The 21,548-nt window shown below is 43.9% G+C and overlaps 1 protein-coding gene across 1 annotated transcript; it reads right to left on the minus strand.

Moving 5' to 3' along the window:
• Positions 1-264: 264 nt before the first annotated feature.
• LOC130476057 (serine protease inhibitor Kazal-type 5-like) lies at positions 265-19,745 on the minus strand. Its single transcript, XM_056847894.1, has 13 exons — positions 19,688-19,745; positions 17,670-17,740; positions 16,421-16,477; positions 15,393-15,520; positions 14,297-14,348; positions 13,049-13,176; positions 12,721-12,772; positions 11,476-11,603; positions 10,037-10,088; positions 9,282-9,382; positions 4,189-4,337; positions 2,985-3,200; positions 265-293 (listed from the first exon to the last, which is right to left on the minus strand). Exons 1-13 carry the CDS (start codon positions 19,743-19,745, stop codon positions 265-267), a joined length of 1,221 nt encoding a protein of 406 aa, XP_056703872.1.
• Positions 19,746-21,548: the final 1,803 nt, after the last annotated feature.

The raw sequence follows: 21,548 nt of genomic DNA on the forward strand, positions 1-21,548 counted from the left end.
GGGACCTGGCAACCCTATCTGCACTGGGGAAAAATCATAATTTTAAATATATGTTGAAGGGGCCGAAGTCGGCAGAGACTGAAAGGGAAAGAGCTCCGGAGTCCGTAGTGGGCAAAGCAATGAACACTTTGACTCAGTGCATTGCAGCAATAGAAAAGGGTGAACTCCATGCTGGAGGTTGTTAGGAAGGGGACTGAATATATTGTTATGCCCTTGTATAGAGCTATGATGCAGACTCACTTTGAATACTGTGTACAGTTCTGCTCACTGTATCTCAAATAATATTGCAAGAGCTTGAAAAAGCACAGAAAAGGGCAACCAAGATTATTAAGGGACAGGAGTATCTTTCCTATAAGAAAAGGTTAAAAAGTCTAGGACTTTCCAGTTTAGGAACAAAAGACAACTAGCACACGGAAGTCCGCACAAAGTTTATTTCTCCTCTGCTTACCGGTAACAATTTCCCTGGCCAACCTGATGTGTTTTTGGCCAAGATGCTCGTGTGTGTGAGTGTGTGTGTTAAGTGCTGTCAAGTCGCTTCCGATTCATGGTGACCCTATGAATCAATGTCCTCCAAAATGTCCTATCTTTGACAGCATCTGTTAACAGATGAAAAACCACTGTTTTCACTTCTGACCATCAAGTTTTGTGCTGCAGCTATCAAAATACGCCATACCGTTAGGATAAGATTAACTGAATTACTCTACAATTTTTAAATATTAAGGGGGTTATACCAAGTTATGTGATGTTCACATAAACTCCATTTATATACTGTAATTTGTAATTTTTAGGTTTAGGTTATATGTTGTATTTTTCTAGCTGCCGTTGACTGTATTAATAAAATTTGTTTACTTGCACAACATGTCAAAGGTTTATAAAATTATGCACAAGGTAGAAAAAGTGGATAGGGAGAGTTCTTTCCTCTCCCCCATCATACTAGAACTTGGCAGCAGCCAAGGAATATATCCAGGATGGACAAAAGGAAGTAAGTTTTTACTTGACAAATGATTAAATTATAGAATTCACTGCTAACAGATGTAGTGATAATAACAACCATATATAATGTTTATAAGGGGATTAGACCGACTCTTGGAGGAAAGGCCCACTAGTCATGGTGAATAAAGGAAACCTCCGTATTCATAGATAGCAAGCCTCTGAATACCACTGTTAGCAGGGAACCTCAGGGAAAGGCCTTGGTCTCTATGCCCTGTTTAGGCAACTGGTTGGCTGCTGGAATGTTGAAATAGATGGACCACTGCTCTGACAGAGCAGGACACCTCTTATGAAAAACCTTAAATAAATCTCACATACACGCAGCAAAACAAAAGGCTTTATTTCATTCACACATGGTTTCTTTCGCCACTATTATTCACCAAAGTGAAAGGCAGAGTTGCTTTTATAAGAAGACCTACATTATACTATTAAATGTATTCAAACCTGCTTCTCCACAACAACAATACAATAGAAATACAAAGTCTTAGCAGGGAAGAAACTAACAATACAAGGAAGCTACAAACAAAATTCTAGAGGTATGCAACGCAGTTTTAATCTGAAGTAGCTGTAATAATCCTAAAGGCTCCCCCCCACCCACACCCATTCCTGACCCAAGGAATCCGCTTATCAGCTTTTGTAACATTTTATACAGATAAAGGAATGTCAGGCTATAATCCACTGAAGCTATGTAACAAAAGGTGGGATTGAGGAAGAGGAAGGTATCATGTCCATAGCTAATAGAAACAATACATATGCTGGGAGAGACAAGGAAGCTTGCCTCTCTTCTCCTGTCTTCCTATCAGATATGTGGAAAAGGGCAAGAGTCCAGTAGCACCTTAAAGACTAACAAAAATATTTTCTGGTAGGGTATGAGCTTTCGTGAGCCACAGCTCCCGAAAGCTCCTACCCTGCCAGAAAATATTTTTGTTAGTCTTTAAGGTGCTACGGGACTCTTGCCCTTTTCTACTACTGCAGACAGACTAACACGGCTACCCACTGTGAATTATCAGATATGTGTATCCCACCCTTCCTCTAAGGAGTTCTCCGCAGAAGCAGCTCCGGGTTCTCGCTCCAGCTTGTCTTCACAACAGCCCTGTGAGGAAGGTTAGGCAGACAGGAGAAGAGAGAGTCTGAGACCAGGTCAGCAGCGAGCCCCACGACTAAGTGGGAGTTGAAGCCACATCTCCCCGCTCCTAGACAAGCTACTCTTACCTGTGCACGCACTGCTTCCCGTCACCCTAGAGCAAGATAAAAAGCCCCTTGGCTCTTGTAGGTTATCCGGGCTGTGTGACCGTGGTCTTGGTATTTTCTTTCCTGACGTTTCGCCAGCAGCTGTGGCAGGCATCTTCAGAGGAGTAACACTGAAGGACTGTCTCTCAGTGTCAAGTGTGTAGGAAGAGTAACATATAGTTAGAAAGGGGTTGGGTTGAGCTGAATCATTGTCCTGCAAAAAGTATCAAAGGTAATGTGCAGGACAATGATTCAGCTCAACCCAACCCCTTTCTGACTATATATTACTCTTCCTACACACTTGACACTGAGAGATACTGTCCTTCAGGGTTACTGCTCTGAAGATGCCTGCCACAGCTGCTGGCGAAACGTCAGGAAAGAAAATTCCAAGACCACGGTCACACAGCCCGGATAACCTACAAGAACCAATGAACTCTGACCGTGAAAGCCTTCGGCAATATTTATAAAAAGCCCAGTTTCACAAACTTCAGCAAACACAGCGGGAACTGCCCCTCGGACGCCTGTGGGGTTTGTTTCCACACTGTTGAGTCCCGGCTGGGAAAAGGCCCCATACCCCGGGGGCCAGAAGAAGGGAAGCAGGCGAGACGGGCATTGGGGGGGGGGGTTTATCGTCCGTCTCTCCAGCCTCCCACCCCCGAGGAGAAAAAGAAGAGGGCAGCCCTGGCTCGGAAACGCGCCCAGCTGCCCCAGCCCCCGGAGGGGGGAAAGAGAGGCCGGAGGGAAACCGGCGCCTCGCTTCTCACCTGGCCTGCCTACGACAGCCGGCCTCTTGTGATGGGGGCTGTGAGGAGAGGCGCCGCTCCGACCGGAGACGCTTCCTCCCAGAGCTGCACAGCGCTTCCGCTTCCGCTCCGTCACCGGCCGCTTCCGGGGCCTTCCGAGCCCGGCCTCCAAAGAGATACGAACGCAAACCAACGTGGGCTGCCCGCCTTCACTTCCGGTTGACGCGTGGAGCGAGGCTAGGGAGGAGTGAGTGGGAAAAGGGTCTCTGGAGAAGGGAGCTGTGGCTCACGAAAGCGCCTACCCTGCCAGAAAATATTCTTTAAAGGGCCAGAGTCCAGTAGCACCTTAAAGACTAACAAAAATATTTTCTGGTAGGGTAGGAGCTTTCGTGAGCCACAGCACACTTCTTCAGCTACGTAGCTGAAGGTTTGGGGAGTGGAGGCTGGGGAGGACGGGGGATCTCTCCAAAGCATCTATTTTCTCCAGCGGAACTGATCTCTGTAGTCTGGAGATGAGGTGTAATTCCGGGGGATCCCTAGGTGCCTCCTGGATGCTAGCATCCCTACCACACGACAGGCACACACGAGCTACCAGGCAAAATGTCATTCTTGTTTAGCATTTAAAATACTTTTTTAAAAAAGCAATGAACATGATTGTTTTAAAGCTCTCCAGTGAAAGGAATCTTCCTGCCTGTTTGATTTGATTTTTTTTTAAATATTAATCCCTTCCTATGTAGTAGAAAAGGGCAAGAGTCCAGTAGCACCTTAAAGGGTAACAAAAATATTTTCTGGTAGGGTATGAGCTTTCAATTGAAAGTAGCACCTTAAAGACTAACAAAAATATTTTCTGGTAGGGTATGAGCTTTCGGGAGCCACAGCTCACTTCTTCAGATACAGCTAGAATGTGAATCCATCCGTCTTTAAGTAGAGGAGCGTGAATTCAGACAAGACAGATGGATTTAAAGGGCTTTGCTACTTAAAGACAGGTGGATTCACATTCTAGCTGTATCTGAAAAAGTGAGCTGTGGCTCCCGAAAGCTCCTACCCTGCCAGAAAGTGTTTTTGTTAGTCTTTAAGGTGCTACTGGACTCTGGCCCTTTTCTACTTCTGCAGACAGACTAACACGGCGACCCACTGGGAATCCCTTCCTATGTATTTCCACCACTCCCACAGGGCACATGGTTCTAAGACCTGCAACTGTGAACCGGAAATCGTGCCCCAGAACCATCTAGCCCTTTGGTCAGCACCCCATTGCCGCCCCTCTCGTTCAGTCCGTAGCCATTTGCTGTGTGGCGGATGCGCCACTTCCTATAGCGTTCAAAGCTAAACCTTGACAGGCGACTCTTGCTTGGAGGCGGGGCTTCCCTTTGCCGGCTGTGGAATAAAGTGGGCAGCTGCTCATTGTAAACAATGCAGAAATCCAGCCCTTTAGGGCGTTAGGTAGCAGCGTGAGTGTCTTCCATCAAAGGCAAAATCCAGAGTTGGTGTTTCATGAAGGGCTGCCACTTGGAGGAGGGAAGGGAGCTGTTCCTGCTGGCAACAGAGGATAGGCCTCACTATAGTGGGTTGCAATTGCGGGCAGAAAGGTATTGGCTGGATAGTGTGAGGTTCTTCAGCTGTCCTCGGCAATCCCAATAAGTCACTTGCTCAGACAGATGAGTATGAAGCCCGTAAACGTTTATTGAAGAGCGCGTAGGAATACAGCATGAGCACCACACGGATTCAAAGCTGCTAATGGCAGCCAGAACTACAAAGCATAACTTTAAGCATGACACTATCCCAGGTGCAGGGTAAGGCAGCTTGAGAATCAAAAGATAACAGGGCTGGGCTGTAAGCAGGGGAGTAGGCGAGCCACAATACTGTGAGGCCTGTTAGAGGCCCAAGGTCGGAGCAGGGAGGGAGGATGGGAGAACAAGCTGCTTGTACGGTGCATGAAAACGAAACTATAAAGCAGTACTAATTAGCGAGAGGCCTAACTCATGTCAAGAGCCTGGCTGCTTGACATCACTCATAGAAACAAACCCGCAGTACAGCACGGCATTTGACCAAGACAGGAAGACCCCAGTCAGGACCGTGACAGATAGTAGGGGGGGAAATTCACAGTAAGAGTTGTTCAACAGTGGAGTCAGCTGCCTAGGGAGGTGGTGAGCTTCCCCTCACTGTCAGTCTTTAAGCAGAGGCTGGACAAACACTGGTCAGGGATGCTCTAGGCTGATCCTGCATTAAGCTAGGGGTTGGACTAGATGGCCTGTATGGCCCCTTCCAACTCTATGATTCTATGTTCTAGCTCACTACTTATTTCTTCTAAAAAACATTACTAGCTGGAGATCTCCTGCTATTGCAACTGATCTCCAGCTGATAGAGATCAGTTCACCTGGTGAAAATGGCCACTTTGGCAATCAGACTCTATGGCATTGAAGTCCCTACCCTCCACAAACCCGACTCTCCTCAGGCTCCACCCCAAAAACCTCCTGCTGGTAGTGAAGAGGGACCTGGCAACCCTACTTATTTATGGGTGAACATGCTGGCAAATGGCACTACACGTTTCTCCCTCTGCCTAGTGCTGGAATCTGGTGGAAACTATCAGAATTTTTAGTAAATACAAATATTAATTATTCCAGAAAGATATCCTGGATAGTTTGTAGCAGAAAAAACAGACAGGAGTTCAGTCATAGGGTTGACAACTCTGGATTGGGAAATTCCTGGGGTTTTGGTGGTGGACCTAGAGAGGGTAGGATTGGAGATAGGTTTCAGAGGGGTATAAATGCTATAGAGCCCACGTTCCAAAGCAGCCATTTTCTCCGGCAAACTGATCTCTGTAGTCTGGAGATCAGCTGTAATTCCAGGACATCTGCAGCCCCCACCTGGAGACTGGAAACCCTAGTCCAGTGGTACCCCAAAACTAACTAGCTTTTCTTCTAGCATGTTTTTTTTGTGAATTAGCATCTCTCAAAGTAGGCTTTGATCCACAAATGTTTTGGTTGGTATAAAATCTTGTTAGTTTTTGAAGTGCCATTAGACTCCTGTTTAATTTTCCATAGGATTCTGCCCAACAGCTAAAAAGTTTTGGGCAGGTCCTTCTCCGTGTGCTCCCCACCTTCTGAAATATGATAGGTGGCCACAGGGGTCTGTCACGGTGCTCCACTAGTAGATCTGCCTGTGGAGGCTCACTTGGCACCTAAGCCAATACTTGCTTATAGTCCTTGCCTTTGTTTAGTTGGAATGGGGCGGGGGAGAGGTCATTTTGTTATGTGTTTCAGGACAAGTTGACTGGCATTGAAGTATGATTTTGTTTCCTTCTGGGCTGAAAGTTTGTAAGGTTGTAATATTTTATGGTTTATTAATTTAATTGCTTTTCTTTTATTATTTATTGTGAGCTACCTTGCAAACCTGTATCACTTATAGAGCATTGGGCATATTTTTTAAAAATCTATTATATATACATCCCATATATATTTAATGCATTCCCTTCTGATCTTGCTGACCACTGAAGAAAGTTGGGAGTGTCCTACTTTGCCACATTAGCACATATCCCCTCTGTTTCCTAACTGGAGGGATTTGCCAACATAATAGTGGTGGAAGAGGAGCTACTTAACCTTTCCCCCATCTTTTGTCCATGGATTTTGACATCAGCCTATCAATTTTATTAGGCCCTTCCTTCAAGAGCATACATGATTCTTCTCCATTGTATTTTCAAGGTAAGTTAGCCTTTTAATTCATTATGATAATTTTTGGAAGCATCTTGTATCTGCTTTGATGAATATTGTAATATCAGTAGTCTTTTAACTAAACCTATTAAATTGGGGGGAAATCATTAAGAAGAAAAGGTTAAAAGATTATCTTGATAAAATGATTAATTATAATCCTGGATAGTTTGTAGCAGAAAAAAACAAACAGGAGTTCAGTCATAGTTTGACAACTCTGGATTGGGAAATTCCTGGAGTTTTGGTGGTGGACCTAGAGAGGGTGGGTTTGTGCTGATTACAAAACAAAAGAGAAATAATTTAGTTGAATTTTCTTTATTCTATCAGGGAATCAAGACAAACTGCTTTAGACAATATTTTGCATCAAGACATCAAGCTGGTCTTCTGTTTAAGAATAATACTTCTTTCTCTTCAATAAGGTATCTGATATTTGCCCTGGAAAGATGCCAAGAGAAAATTAAGAGTTAGATTTACCATACCAATGAGTTATTGCACAAATACTTACAGAAATAAAGCAATCAGTGAGTAAGAGCATTTAAAAAAAATTAAAAAGAAGATAAGGCTTTACATTATTGGAGGTAACAGTCTTACCAAAGTAAAGATTGTACTCGAGTGATATGCAACATTAATGTTATAATTAATTAAACTCATTTCTATCCCTCCTTTCTCTGTGAACCCAAGGCAAGATAGGCTTAGATCCTATGGATCATTTTTGGTGATGGGAGGCTGGTTTTCCCAGATCCCCCCCCCCCCGCCCTCTCCCAGAAACAACATTTCAGTCTGAAGTGGAAGTGGAGAAGTGAGGGCTTCATGCTGTATTGATGGAAGGATTTTTGTCACCAGAAATGTTCCAAGCTGTGAATTGAAAGAAGGGTGAGACAAGAGCGATAAGGATCTCATTGATCATTAGCATTCGTGGGGTTTGAAGAGTTCGCTGCCATGTCTTGGTTATAAATCCTCCTGGTAACAATGCTGCTTACAGAACATAAAATGCTGCCTGGGAACTGATTTGTGAAGCTAATCTAGCACTGTTTTTAACCACAGCAAATTGCTTAAAGTATCAACAGGTAAGCCAAGGATTCCACCATGAGATAACAGAAGAAAACATACCCCAGTATCTAAGCATAAAGCTACCTTCTTAGTCCAAATGTTCTGAATAATGCTGTTGTCATCTCTGAATACTTTGGAACATGCATTGAAGGAATTTCTCTGGTTGGTAACCCTTGCCTAGCCTCCTTTTTGTTGGAAAATCTGCCCTTTCTAGGACGGTGTCACTTGCCTGCACATTGAGAGGGGGAACTGACCACAGAGTCAGATAGATAGACAGGACAGGGGAAGGTCATCTCTAGTTACACCTTGCCCTCATTTCCTGCCCCTTTGATGTTTAGAGGATGTATTGAAAGGGAAACTTCCCTTCTCTCTCTCTTGCCCTTTGCCCATCACCCAAGCAAGACCTAGGAGCCGGGCGCTCCGCGCGTCCAGGATTTTCCACCCCAAGGTGGAGTGGAAGGCAGATACCCTTTTATACCTAGAGAATTAGCAAGGTAGATCAGGATAGGAGACGCTTGTTTGTCCTTTCCTATCCAATGTGTATTTCAACAATAAATGTACTTTAGTTTGATTAGAGCAAACGACTGATGCTCCTTTTATTTTCACACACGCACGCATGTGTAGCTTCTGCTGCTGCTAAGCTTAAGGCACTCTGCTAAATATAGGAATATCTCCACGACAGATATTCCAACACTTTTTCACCACATATTATTTTAAGCCAATGATGTCCCATTACAGGATCAGGAAGTGTCAAGGGAAAGGTATTATGCTATCTTTTATGCTATTCATAGACAGATCTTTTTCATATTTCTGAATTATTTTTTTAAATGGGAAAACATCCAACTTCCTCTCTCAAACTACATATTGTCAGTGTGGGTTGAGAGAGGCAGTTGGTGTTGAATTTTCCTTTCCTTTTTAAATTTTTCAAAATTAAACACCTACAAATAGAATGTGAAAAATCAACCCCTCTGCATTCGATACAGGCCAGAAGACACCCAAGGGCCCAACTTTAACCTGCAAATATTTTCTATCTAATAGGACTTCATTGACAATGCTCAGTATTATGCATCTGATTCTTTCACAATGAAATACAGGCAAAGGGGTATTTAGTCCACACAGAGATGTTTCACTGGAATCCTTTCCTTCATATATCTCAGCTGCTTACTCCTGTGCAGAACATAATGATACTGACATACCTAATGGCATGGTTCTCCCAGAAATCACTTTTGTTGTTTACACTGGGGGAATGAAGGTAGAAGCGTAGGGTTGCCAGCTCCAGGTTGAGAAATACCTGGAGATTTTTGGGGCGGAGCCTGAGGAAGGCGGGGTTTGGGGAGGGGAGTGATGTCATAGAATCCAATTGTCAAAGCAGCTATTTTCTCCAGGTGAACTGATCTCTATTGGCTGGAGACCAGTTGTAATGTTCCCCATACAGCCCTCAAAGGGAAAAGAAAATCCCAGGAAGCAAACACTTTGCCTATGGACAGGCTGAATGGAAGCTTTGGGGCTTGCCTCCATTCAAACTGCATGGTTACATGAGGGAGGGATAAATTACCCATACTACCTTTGCTGCGGGTGGGGGAAAGCGACTAGCAGGTTCCCCATCTCTCCATACTCTTGCTCAACAAACATAGTGACCATCTTGTAAAAGAGTGGTTCGGAGCTCTGGGGGATGCAAGCCTTGGTTTAGCACTTTGCAAAGCCGTGTAGCTGTAGCCCCATACTACTCTAGTTAGTGAATGGAGGGGAAATGGGAGCAAGGTCTCTGCCTCCCCCACTCTGCCGTAAGCAAAGGAGTCTGGGGTGATTGCTCCAATGACTTGCAAATGTCTTGGTCTGGGTCTGGAGATTCCAAAGCACCGATACAAACAATTACAATATTTTGGCACAAGAGGCCCATGGCATTGTCATTGGGGCAACTAGAGGGGAGACAGAGCAAGCTCCTTAATGCTGCAGCCCCTTCCCAACAAAAGCATTATGATACTCTTCCTTCATACAATCACACAATGGTTTTTGTGGCAGACAAAGCATCTTACCATCCCTAACAAAAGTGCTTATGGGAAGGATTAGGGCTTGAGTCACTAAACCCTAAAATACCCCAATGAATACCAGCTTAGATGGAAGTTATTGGGTAGAGGTAGGTAGGGAGCATACTATTTTCCCTTTAACACAAGGTCTTAACCCAGCATAGCGTCCTCACTTGGAGATAAATTAGTCTGAAATAACTTCTACATGCTTTTAAGCAATTTCTCACTTCAGGAGAAGTCTTATGGCATGTATGTTTATCTAATAAAGGCTAGATGTAAGCACTAGATTTACCTTTCGTTTACATTCATGTGTAGGACGTATGGTAAGAGTGCCTCCACTTTTTCTGAAAATGAAATGGAATAAGGTTACATTTTGAGAGACTAAGAAACATGTCTGATTCCCCCCCCTCCCTGAAACAGATTGGCGTTTCTATTGTAACATCCAAAAGTACATTTGTTATGGACTTGTTTGTGATTATGCACTTGTTTGTGATTTTGTGGTAAGGCGCAAAATGTCATTTTGTTGAGATGGACTTAACATGTATGCATTCCAGATGGGAGAGAAGAGCCAGAGAAATCAGCATACGGATGTTGTATCTTGGCCAGCTAGCTATTTTTCTACTCTGAATGTACCTTTACAACGTAGAGCTTTTCTATTGGCCAGGGTAAATGCCTTTCCATCTAAGATGCTCTCTGGTAGATATTCCCAGATTCCAAGGCACAAACGTCTATGGTCTTGCAAAAATAACTCTAGTGACACCATTGATCATTTAATTTTAGAATGTCCTCTTTATGAAGGTCTACGGGAAAGATTGCTAGTTACTTTATTAGCTACCAAAAGATTTTTGAATAATGATCTTAAATGTCAGTTTCTTTTGACCAATTCGATCCCTGAAATAACTAAGACGGTGGCCCAATATCTCGCAGAAGTGCTTAAGATTAAAACTACTTTTAATTAGTATATTTTATATTAGTTTATGTGGAATTTTATTGTATCCGTCTAATCTATATTATGCTTTAAGTGTACTTGATATGGATCTATGATTATGACATCGTAATTATGCTAATAAAGGTTTGTGTGTCTTGGCCATTTGTTAGTCCCCTGGGGGAATAAATGAAGCAGCCCATCTCCCAGCCTCACATCTATTCCTTCCTGGTTTTGCTTACTTGGTTTTACCCTTGTGGTAGCAAGTGAACTGCCAAGGGCGTGTTCACTGCAATCCACAGAGGGCTAAGGATTGTCCTAAAGCACAACTGGGGTTAGAGACATCAGGATCTCTATTAGGGATGCCAGGTCCCTCTTTGCCATCGGTGGGAGGTTTCTGGGGTGGAGTTCAGGAGGGCGGGGTTTGAGGAGGGGAGAGACTTCAATGCCATAAAATCCAATTGACAAAGCGGCCATTTTCTCCAGGTGAACTGATCTCTATCAGCTGGAGATCAGTTGTAATAGCAGGAGATCTCCACCTAGTACCTGGAGGTTGGCAATCCTAATCTCTATAGAGCAGGCTCACTATATTAATGCCAAGTGCAAAAGACATCTATTAACATATATGAAACATCTTTATTTATTTTGTTGGTTTTTATACAAGCTATCTCTGTCCATAAAAAGTATCACAAAATATAATCAATCCACCTTTCAGTATTTTTTTTTAAATCTATAGCTTGTTACCGGCAAAAGCTCTGGCACAGTTTCCAACATTTTCCTGAATTACTTGACAACAACCAACTCACCTCCAGGCAACACAAAAATAACATTTGTTGCTGTGTATGTCACCATCACTACCACAGATAGGATCGTATTCCTCTGTGCACCAAATAGGCTCACCCTTCGTTGGTATGGGATATTTGCTGCATAAAGCCTGCCAAACAAATGACAGAAAAACGTGCACATCCTTTAAACATTTTCAATAATATTTTAAGCATCAAACTTTTGTACATGAAAATTTTTTCATGTTGATCTGCATTGACCTGAGGTACAAATCAATAAACTATCTTATAAAGTCCCGTTGAACTGGATAAGAATGGATTGGGAAAAAGCACTTGGTATGACTGGATGTTTTATAGGAGTCTTTGTCTTCTAATTGTGTAGATATATATAAAATTTATTGTGGTCTTTGACCAGTATAACAAAAGTTATCACAAGATTTAACAAAAGTTCCAGATTAATTGTGTAGAATTAGAAGATAAGGAAGAACTTCTCTCCCCCAAAGAGCCTCTCTGCCTTTCATGTATTAAATGTAAATTGTTTAGCCCTCACGTGAACACATGAAACTGCCTTCTGCTTAATCAGGGGCTTGGTCCATCAAAGTCAGTATTGTCCACTCAGACCGGCAGTGGCTCTCCAGGGTCTCAGGCTGAGGTCTTTCACATCACCCACTTGCCTGGTCCCGTCAACTGGAGATGCCAGGGATTGAACCTGGGATCTTCTGCATGCCAAGCAGATGCTCTGCTACTGAGTCACAGCCCCTCCTTCATTAAATTAATCTCCAACTTGTAACACCTGTTCAGTACATTACCACACAATTAAAAGGAGCAACAGAGTTGGGTGTCAGCATATTGAGGGCACCTCAGTCCAAATCTTTGGACAATAATCATCATGAAGATTAACATCCATACATGGGGGGATAAGAGTCCTGAAAGGTCCACGGGAAGAAGTAGAGCTACAATGCACAACATCGCCTTTTGAAGCTATCAAATCTCAAAGTCCTAAACTAGTCCACTCTAAGCTTATGGGGCACCTGCAACCCTCAAGAATTTTGTTAGTAGTGGTTGGGTAGGGTTAGGGAACATACTACTTTCACTTTAATGCATTTCCCCCCCATGCAGTCCAGGGGGCCACTTCTAGGTATTTTATTCTGAAAGATATTTGCTATTTTGTACATGTTTGTTGGCTATTTCCCAGTTCAGGGAAAGCCTCTGTGGCTCATAAGTACACACACACACACAATATAGGTTAACCATTGGCAATGTATTTACCTCCTCTTTACACTGACCCCTATACCGTATTGTTAGAGTGCCTCCACTCTTCCTGAAAAAGAATGGAATAAGGTTAGATGTCAAGAGACTAAGGACCATGGCTGGAAATCTTGTTCATTCAGATAGGCATGTCCATTGTAACATTCAAAGATACATGAATGAAGTACCTTTATTAAACTGCTGTAATATGAGCTGCTCTTGCCTTTGCAGATTATCATGAAATGCAATCAATCCATTCTTCATTAAAAAAATGTAGTTTGTTTCCAGCAAAAGTTTCGATACCTTGTTAAAAGCATTTACATACCTTGGTTAACCTCTACCTACTCACCATCTGGCAGCACAAAAAAGACACTCATTGCCGTATGTATGGCCATCACTACCACAGATAGGATGATAGTCCTTTGTGCACAGAACTGTCTCACCCTTGTTTGGTGGAGGATATTTATTGCATATTATCTGCCAAAGAAATGATGGAGAACTGTCCACATTCATTTAGAAGAGTTGTTTTTTATACCCCGCTTTTCTCTACTGTAAGGAGTTTCAAAGTGGCTTACAATCGCCTTCCCTTGTGTCTCTCCACTACAGGCACCTTGTGAGGTAGGTGGGGCTGAGAGAGTTTTGAGAGAACTGTCACGGGCCCGCTGTCACACAGCAGGCTTCATGTGGAGGAGTGGGGAATCAAATCTAGTTCTCCAGATTAGAGTCCACAGCTCTTAACCACTACACTACTCTGGCTACACTGCACCACCACCTGACAATAAATTGTTTATTCCCCCAAATGTTTGAACTTCACCAGGGCCACTGTCAACTATACAGCTAGAATGCAACCCAGCACCTTCTTGAAAGCAGGATTCCATTCGAACTAGTGTTCAGGCCAAACAATACATAATGTTTCCCGTAATCTAACAAACATTGCCAAAGCATGTCCTGCATGGGTTAGGAACATACCAGCCAAAGCTGGTAAAAAAGTATGCAGTACTTGCAGGCTACAGAACTGATCACACAGGGGTGCAAATCCATCCAGTATGGCCTGATAATCTTCTGAGCACCTCTGTCTCTAGTGGATTAAATTTAAATTGTTTCTCCCTCATCCAGTTCATTTTTGTCTAACACCTGTTTGGCATGTTCAGCACATAGTCAAAGGGAGAAATAGATCTGTGTGTCAGCCTATGGAAGGCAGTTTACTCCAGATCTCTGCACAATCTTCATCCAGCAGTTTCATCTAAATGTTAAACATGAGGTGAGGAAATAGATCCCCGAAAAGCTCTATAGCAAGGAGCAGAGCTAAAATCTCACAGCAAGACTTTCTGGAGCCATCAAGACTCCAAACCCAAATCTAGCCCATTGCAAAGTTATGGACCCCGTAGCAATTTACTTGCTAGTTGTTGGGAAGAGGTAGGAAGGATTCTGCTTTAACACCAAATTTTAATGTAGCTCAGGGTCCTCAGTTCTGGGTGTTTTAATTTGAAAGATCTTTGCTGTTTTCTACATAATTGAGGACTTTTACCTACTTCAGGGAAAGCCTTGGGGCTCATATGTATATACAATAAAAGCTAAACATAACTGCTAGACTTACATCCTCTTTACATTCACCTCTATACCGTATCGTTAGAGTGCCTCCACTTTTCCTGGAAAAGAAATGGAACAAGGTCAGACATCAAGAGACCAAGGAACATGGTTGAAAATTCAATTTATACAGGTGGGCATGTTCATCATAACATCCAAACATAGATCAATGAAGTACCCTTATTAAACTGCTTTAACATGAGTCACTGTTGCCCTTGCAAATTAAAACAAAATGTAATCAAACAATTCTTCAATTTTTTTTTTTTTTAAATGTGGATTGTTTTTGTAATGTCTTCTGGCTCCTTTAACAATACCTCCATAGAGCACTGCTGTTAATTGAGTTCACCTGTGTTGGGCTTTAATCTCTCAGTCCTCGTCTTTGTATTAGTCATTGTACCTGCTGTTTGCGTAGTACTTGGGAAGTGTGCTATCATGCCTCCCCAGTAAGGTAGGTCTACATGCTTATGTTGATTTCTACAAATGTCGATTGTCTTTCTATGTTTGTGTAAGATTGCGTTTTTGTTTTTAGTATAGCTTTTCCGCTGAAGAAGGAGCGTCCGAAACGTCTGCTGTACTGGACCTGCTTTTGGGCAATTTGCACACATCGTTTTCTGATTAGAGTTTTCCAACGTTGTTGTGCAACAAAATAATTAATGTTCGCTATACAGCACTACAATTTTCTGGACTAATTGCTTTTTTGGTTTTGGTCTACAGTATCTCTGACTGCTGGACTGGTTGCATATTTATTTTCTGTCATTCTGTGTTTATTGTTTCTACAGTTATAGTGTATTTAAGCTGTATTATACTGTGGTTCAATATTGTCTCTGTGTTCTTTTGAACGGTGTTCATCAGTTGCAGTTGCAATTTGTACGCTAGCTTTGGCACAATTTATGCTTCCTGCAGATGTTGAGGTATTTCCACTGCCTTGTTATGTGCAACTTAATCCTGATATTAGCAGTTTACTATTGGTAGTTAGTCTTTTTTAGTAAACATGCACAAGACGCTGACCTTTTGTGTTATTATTAAGTTTAGCTATACTGGCTGTGATCAATATTTCTAGCATAATATACAGTGTTCTGTTCTTTTTGTTTGGTTGTCCCACTCACCATCTGGCAGCACAAAAAAGACACTTGTTGCCGTACGTTTGGCCATCACTACCACAGATAGGATCAAACTCCATTGTGCACATAATTGGCTCACCCTTCTTTGGTGGAGGATGTTTACTGCATATATCCTGACAAAGAAATGACAGAAAAATTTCCAAATACAGTTAACACCTAACCATTAATTTTTTGGGTATTAAGAAATGTTTTCATTTGAGCTACACTGAACTGAGGGGCAAACCAATTAACTCCTATCCCATATAACTTGTGAACTTGATAAGGATGCAATGGAAATAGCATTTTGGAGGTTGTGGGTGTGGTGAGAGAGGGCTCATCACCCTTATAGTATAAAATGAAAAACAGTCAGGATATTTTATGTGAGCATTTGTTTTCTAATTGTATGTAACATTATTATTCCACTATATTTTCATCCAAAAGTCACCAAGACTACTGACAACGGTACAGTTAGTTTGTAATGCAGCATCTTCTAAAAAATGGGATTGCAACCAATCTATATTCACTCCACAATAAGATCGGAAAAAGTTCCTTTAAGCCAAACACCCCCACGCTACATACTTGATCCCGTTGATCCCTGAGAAGCTCAACTGTATAAATACCTAGCTTTTTGGATACACCTGATTCCTGAATTATCATGTTGGCCAGGGCATACAATGATACCAGGTAAGTAGAGTTGCCATCTCTGGGTTGGGAAATATGTGGAGATTTGGGGGGGGGGTGGAGCCTGGAGAGGGTGGCATTTGGGAAGGGGAGGGACCTCAGCATGATACAATGCCATACAGTCCACCCTCCAAAGCAGCCATTTTCTCCAGGAGAACTGATCTCTGTAGTCTAGAGATCAGTTGTAAGAGCGAGAGATATCCAGGCCCTACCAGGAGGTTGGCAACCCTACAGGTATGTTGATAAATACAAATTTAAAGAGATGGGTAGGTGATGGGTGGATTCACTACAAGTTGAGCTCAGGTCCTAAATAACAAAGTTGAAAAATGTTATTAACCGAAGTGTGGACTTACCTTCCAGCTTAGATAATCAGCACCTGAAAAATAATTTAATAAAGTATTAAGAACTACCTTCTGTGACAGAAATCCTGAAAGTTGCTAAGGCTTAAGAGTGCCTCCTAGAGTGTCAGGGATCTTGGACCCCTAGAGATTTTCATTTGAATACCTTTGTGCTATTGTTGCTGTGTGCTTTCCCTTGTATTTTGTTTTGCCCTTTTCCCAGCCCTTTTTGAACCCAACCACCCTTTCCTTTTTTCTCTTTTACAATAAACCTTTTTATATAGACCTTTTTGTTGCTTCACTTAGTACAATCTGTTTCTTTGAGATATTTATCTTAATCTCTTCCCCATGTGCTAGAATGCATGGGTGCTACTGGGTTGGTTTTAAGGTATTCTGTGATTGCTCTAGTACTACACTGGAAAACTTCCTTCTCAGTGGGCCAGTCTAGATGTTTTCAGGAGGCACTGAGTGGTGGCAGCTGGTTACCAGGGTTCTTTCTAGGGAATGCTTGGTCTAAGGGAATTTACCAGCAAGGAAAGGCACAATTTCTCTCTTCCTACCTTAACACCATCACTCAGGCGCATTTTGGAGATTTTATAAAGAAGAAAACAATGGTCTTGGAGACTTGGAGACTTTCACGGAGCTTTGCTGCAGTTTAAAGTCTGATTTGAGGCGCTCCAAATTTTTGATTATTCATTGCAGCGCCGAGTTTTCCTGAACCGAGCAACAAAACCCGCATTATGCCCACATCAACTGAAACCTCTTTTGCGCTGTACTTTTTTGTTACAGCACATTTTTTGGCTCGGAATTCCATGAAGAAGTTTTGCTTTGGTTCATGATGGGCAATGACCCCTCCCCCAAGAACAGCGACTGGCTGGGGGAGTTTCGTGCTTGGTTGAAGACACCGCCCCTTTTGTTTCAGTTTGTGCGGCTGCCAGCAGATGTAGCTTGCTACGGGAGTGGTCAGCATTGTGTGCCTATTTCAAGTTATTTCCTTTGGGGTATTTTTCACGGTGGATTTTGTTTCGGTTTCGAATCAGAGCAAACAATAAACCGATTTAAATAGCTTTTTCATGGCAGCGCAGCTTCCCCCCCCATCCCGAGGCATTTTTGATTTTTCACGGGAGAAACAGCGCACTTCTCTGCGCTGCTTACGTCTGCTCCTGCTCATGACTCACTGCTCCAAATCCGCCTAATCCCGCCCACTCTTCCCATGATCCTGCCTCGCTCCATTTGCCCCCCCCCCCCAGACTTTTGCACACACCTCCAGCTCGGCCGGGCCGCCCGGCTCCAAGAAGCCGTTATGGCTCTCTTGGGGCTTTTCCATGCCGCTGGCTGGGAAAGAAGTAGGGAAGAGGGCAGGGAGGAAGGAGAATGGCAGCAGCGGCTCCTCTTCCCTCAAGCCAGAATAAGACCCAGGGAGGGAGCCACGCACCGAACGGGCCAGCCAGGTTGCCGGCTGTTTATGCCTGGGAGGTCTCGCCTTGGATTTGCTACTCTCTAGATGCACATTTTCCCCATCTGAATTCTCAAAACCGTGCATGGGGCGCTTACAGTTGAGTTCTGAGAATTTGGATGGGGAAAATGTGCATCTGGGAAGGACAAGGGCTGCCCAGGGCCACCGCCCGGTTAGCTGCCTCTCCTCTCCAGACAACCCCCCCCAACAGTCCCTGCCTGAAACCCGGAGGCTCCCTTCCTCCCAATGTGTGTTATGCCTGGGAGGTCTCGCCTTGGATTTGCTGCTCTCTAGATGCACATTTTCCCCATCTGAATTCTCAAAACCCTGCATGGGGCGCTTACTGTTGAGTTCTGAGAATTTGGATGGGGAAAATGTGCATCTGGGAAGGATGAGGGCTGCCCAGGGCCACCGCCCAGTTAGCTGCCTCTCCTCTCCAGATAACCCCCCCAACAGTCCCTGCCTGAAACGCGGAGGCTCCCTTCCTCCCAATGTGTGTTATGCCTGGGAGGTCTCGCCTTGGATTTTCCGCTCTCTAGATGCACATTTCCCCCATCCGAATTCTCAACACCCTGCATGGGGCGCTTACTGTTGAGTTCTGAGAATTTGGATGGGGAAAATGCATCTGGAAATGTGCAAACCCAAGGCAAAACCTCTCGTGCATCAATGGCCAAGGAGCACCAGACCTCCTCCTCCGACCCTCCCCTGGGAATGAGGGAAACCCCCACCCAGCCTCCCTCTGCGATCCCCCCACCCTTCCTCAACTCAGCACCCTCTGGCCTGCTTTTCCAGCCCGCCCCCGGAGTTCCTGAGCAGCTGGGCTCCTGGCCGTGGGTAGGGCCTGGCTGGTCGGTGAACTGCTGTGGCTCCCTCGCTCGACTAGCTCCCAATGGCCGGGCGGAGAATCCGCCGCCAGAGAGACCTCTGGCCCTTTTCCACGCCAGCCCAACTGGGAAGCGGATCCGCTCCGAAAGGATGAGGGCCGCCGCTTTTTTGGGGGGGAAATTAAGCCTTCTGCCTCTCCTCTCCATACAATCTCTTGTAATCTCGACGCAGCGCTTTGGTTTTAGTATGGCACTCAAGCGCAGAGCGATGATGGTCCTTCCACGCCATCTCTGCGGCTATTTTCTCAAACACATCAATGTTGCGATGCGATTTGAGCAGAGCCCGCTGCATCCTGTGTTCACCCCATATGAAGAGTAAATCGAGCATTTCTCATTCCCTCCACAAAACACCACGGACACCAGTTGATTTTTGGCTTCCAGCCATCGAAAAAAATGCAGCTTCTTCAGGTGAGTTAGGATGAGCGTGCTGGCCCAAGAGGGAATACAAGAAATGGGTCAGCCTCTACCAACACAAAGCACATTCACGGCAGAGAGCGAGGCACAAACTCTGTTCGCCATTGGGCGGGGGGGGGAAAGTGATCTGGAAGCGTGATGCGATTGGCTCGAGCACCACAGTAATACAGCAGGACTTCAGGAAACCATCTGGAGCCTTGGAGGATGGTAGACCTAATACAATCTCTTGTCTTGTAGAAGTTACAGGTAGTGATCTGTCCATGATAAAAGAACCATGGAGGGATCCTTTACTAACAGTTTGTGCTCCTGCAAGATCAGAATACCAATTCAATAGTGTATGTGAAGGAGCAGATGTAATTTTAGAGAAACTCTTGATTGTCAGGGATATCACAAAGGCTTGAGCTGAAACTAATAGCAGTAGTCTCAGGAGAGGTATTGAGAAACCCCACCAGACACTGTGGATGACAAAATATCTCAGAACAATAAAAGTGGCTTATAGGGAAAAAAGGTATCGGGGTAATATCTTACCTGAAAAGAAGCAACAATTTGCTAGAGAAAGGATTGCCAAGGTGGCTGTGATCTTCATGGTTAATAAAATAGTCTCTTGCTCTCTTTAAATGCATCCAGTGCTCTGCTCTTGAAATGAGCTTACTGAAAGCAGATGTGCTTTGGTGCATATTTATAGTACCCCACATCAATAGAAAACACCATTCTTTCCCAGAATTATGACAAAGTTGCGCACAATAATCTTCTTTAACAATAGACTTGTTTACTTCATTTCTCTTGGACTACATGTAATTGTGTTTTTCACTTTCATCCCTTCAAGCCTTCATTTCCCCCTAAATCTTGTTTTTGGAAGCATGTATAATTTGCAGTGCAAGGGTAAACATCTAAGGTAAGGTCTTTGGGTTTATACACAAAAGTTGCCTATTGATTCATCACCTTTCCCCTCTTTCTGCCAAGAGTGAGTGTGGTATAATGGCTAAAATGTTGGGCTAAACCAAGAAAGCTTCAAATGCTCATTCACCCATAAATTCACTGGATGACCTTGTAGAAGAAAAAGAAGTGTTGATTTTTATACCACACTTTTCTCTACCTTTAAGGAGTCTCAAAGCGGCTTACAATCACCTTCCCCTCCCCACAACAGACACCTTGTGAGGTAGGTGGGGCTGAGAGAGTTCTGAGAGAAATGTGACTAGCCCAAGGTCACCCAGCAGGCTTCATGGGAAGGTGTGGGGAAACAAACCTGGTTCACCAGATTAGAGTCTGCCGCTCATGTGGAGGAGTGGGGAATCAAACCCAGTTCTCCAGATTCGAGTCCGCTGCTCTTAACCACCACACCACACTGTACAAGTCACTCCAACCTACCTTATCCTTGTGAGGATAAAATGTGGAGGTGGGGAGGAATGCTATGTAAGTAGAATAAGGTAACCAAAAAGTAAGGAATCAGCATGAAATCATGGGCTAATACTGATACAGGTGATTTTGTGAATAATATATAAGAGGGGGCTTGTGGGGAAAAGAAGCAATAACTGATACCTTTTCTGATGTTTTGGCCATTTGTTCACTGGAAGTGGGGAGTAGGGTTGTGTATATCAATAAACTCAAGCTGAAAATAAACCCGAAATTAGCTGTTTCTGTAATTTTCAGGATTCGGGTTTACCAGATACCCAAAAAAGGTAAAAGGTAAAGGTCCCTTGTGCAAGCATCGGGTCATTCCTGACCCATGGGATGATGTCACATCCCAACACTTACTAGACAGACTTTGTTTATGGGGTGGTGTGTCAGTGCCTTCCCCAGTCATCTTCCCTTTCGCCCCAGCAAGCTGGGTACTCATTTTACCGACCTTGGAAGGATGGAAGGCTGAGTCAACCTTGAGCCAGCTACCTGAAACCGACTTCCGTCGGGAACAAACTCAGGTCATGAGCAGAGCTTGGACTGCAGTACTGCAGCTTACCACTCTGCGCCACGGGGCTCATACCAGATACCAAAACCTGGGAATAAAGCTGAAGCCGAATAGGCGATTCCTGAAAAAGCCAAATAGATATTTGGCTTTTCGGGTTGAGCTATTCGCCTTTGCTCAGAGGCACGGCTGTGTGCTTTCTCCCCTTTTTCTATCTTTTTTTAAATGGTTTTGTTAGGGCCCCATAGTTGGGGCCCTTTTGAGGTTGGGGTCATGTAATCGGAGCCAACTTGGTCTGACCAACTGAGAGCAGTGAGCTAATCTGCACTTTAAAAGATGAGGCTCACCCAGTCTGGAGGACGTAAGTTTTTGTCAGCTGCTCATGGGCCTTCTGAAGAAGACCCCCTCACCTGCACAGATGAGCAAACTCCTTAACATGAGCTGCCTTGGTCATGACTTTGGCTGGCTCTAATATTGTTTCCCTGC

The sequence above is a fragment of the Euleptes europaea genome, chromosome 1, assembly GCF_029931775.1.
Source record: "Euleptes europaea isolate rEulEur1 chromosome 1, rEulEur1.hap1, whole genome shotgun sequence".
NCBI classification, from domain to species: Eukaryota; Metazoa; Chordata; class Lepidosauria; order Squamata; family Sphaerodactylidae; genus Euleptes; species Euleptes europaea.

Excerpts from the sequence above, each read along its gene's own strand:
- LOC130476057 (XM_056847894.1), bottom strand. The coding sequence starts at position 19,745 with ATGAAGATCACAGCCACCTTGGCAATCCTTTCTCTAGCAAATTGTTGC. Across the intron at positions 16,478-17,669 it reads GCGGCCCGGCCGAGCTGGAG|GTAGTTCTTAATACTTTATT; the intron begins GTGTGTGCAAAA and ends CTGTCACAGAAG. Across the intron at positions 13,177-14,296 it reads GAGGTGAATGTAAAGAGGAT|ATAATATGCAATAAATATCC; the intron begins GTAAGTCTAGCA and ends TTTCTTTGGCAG.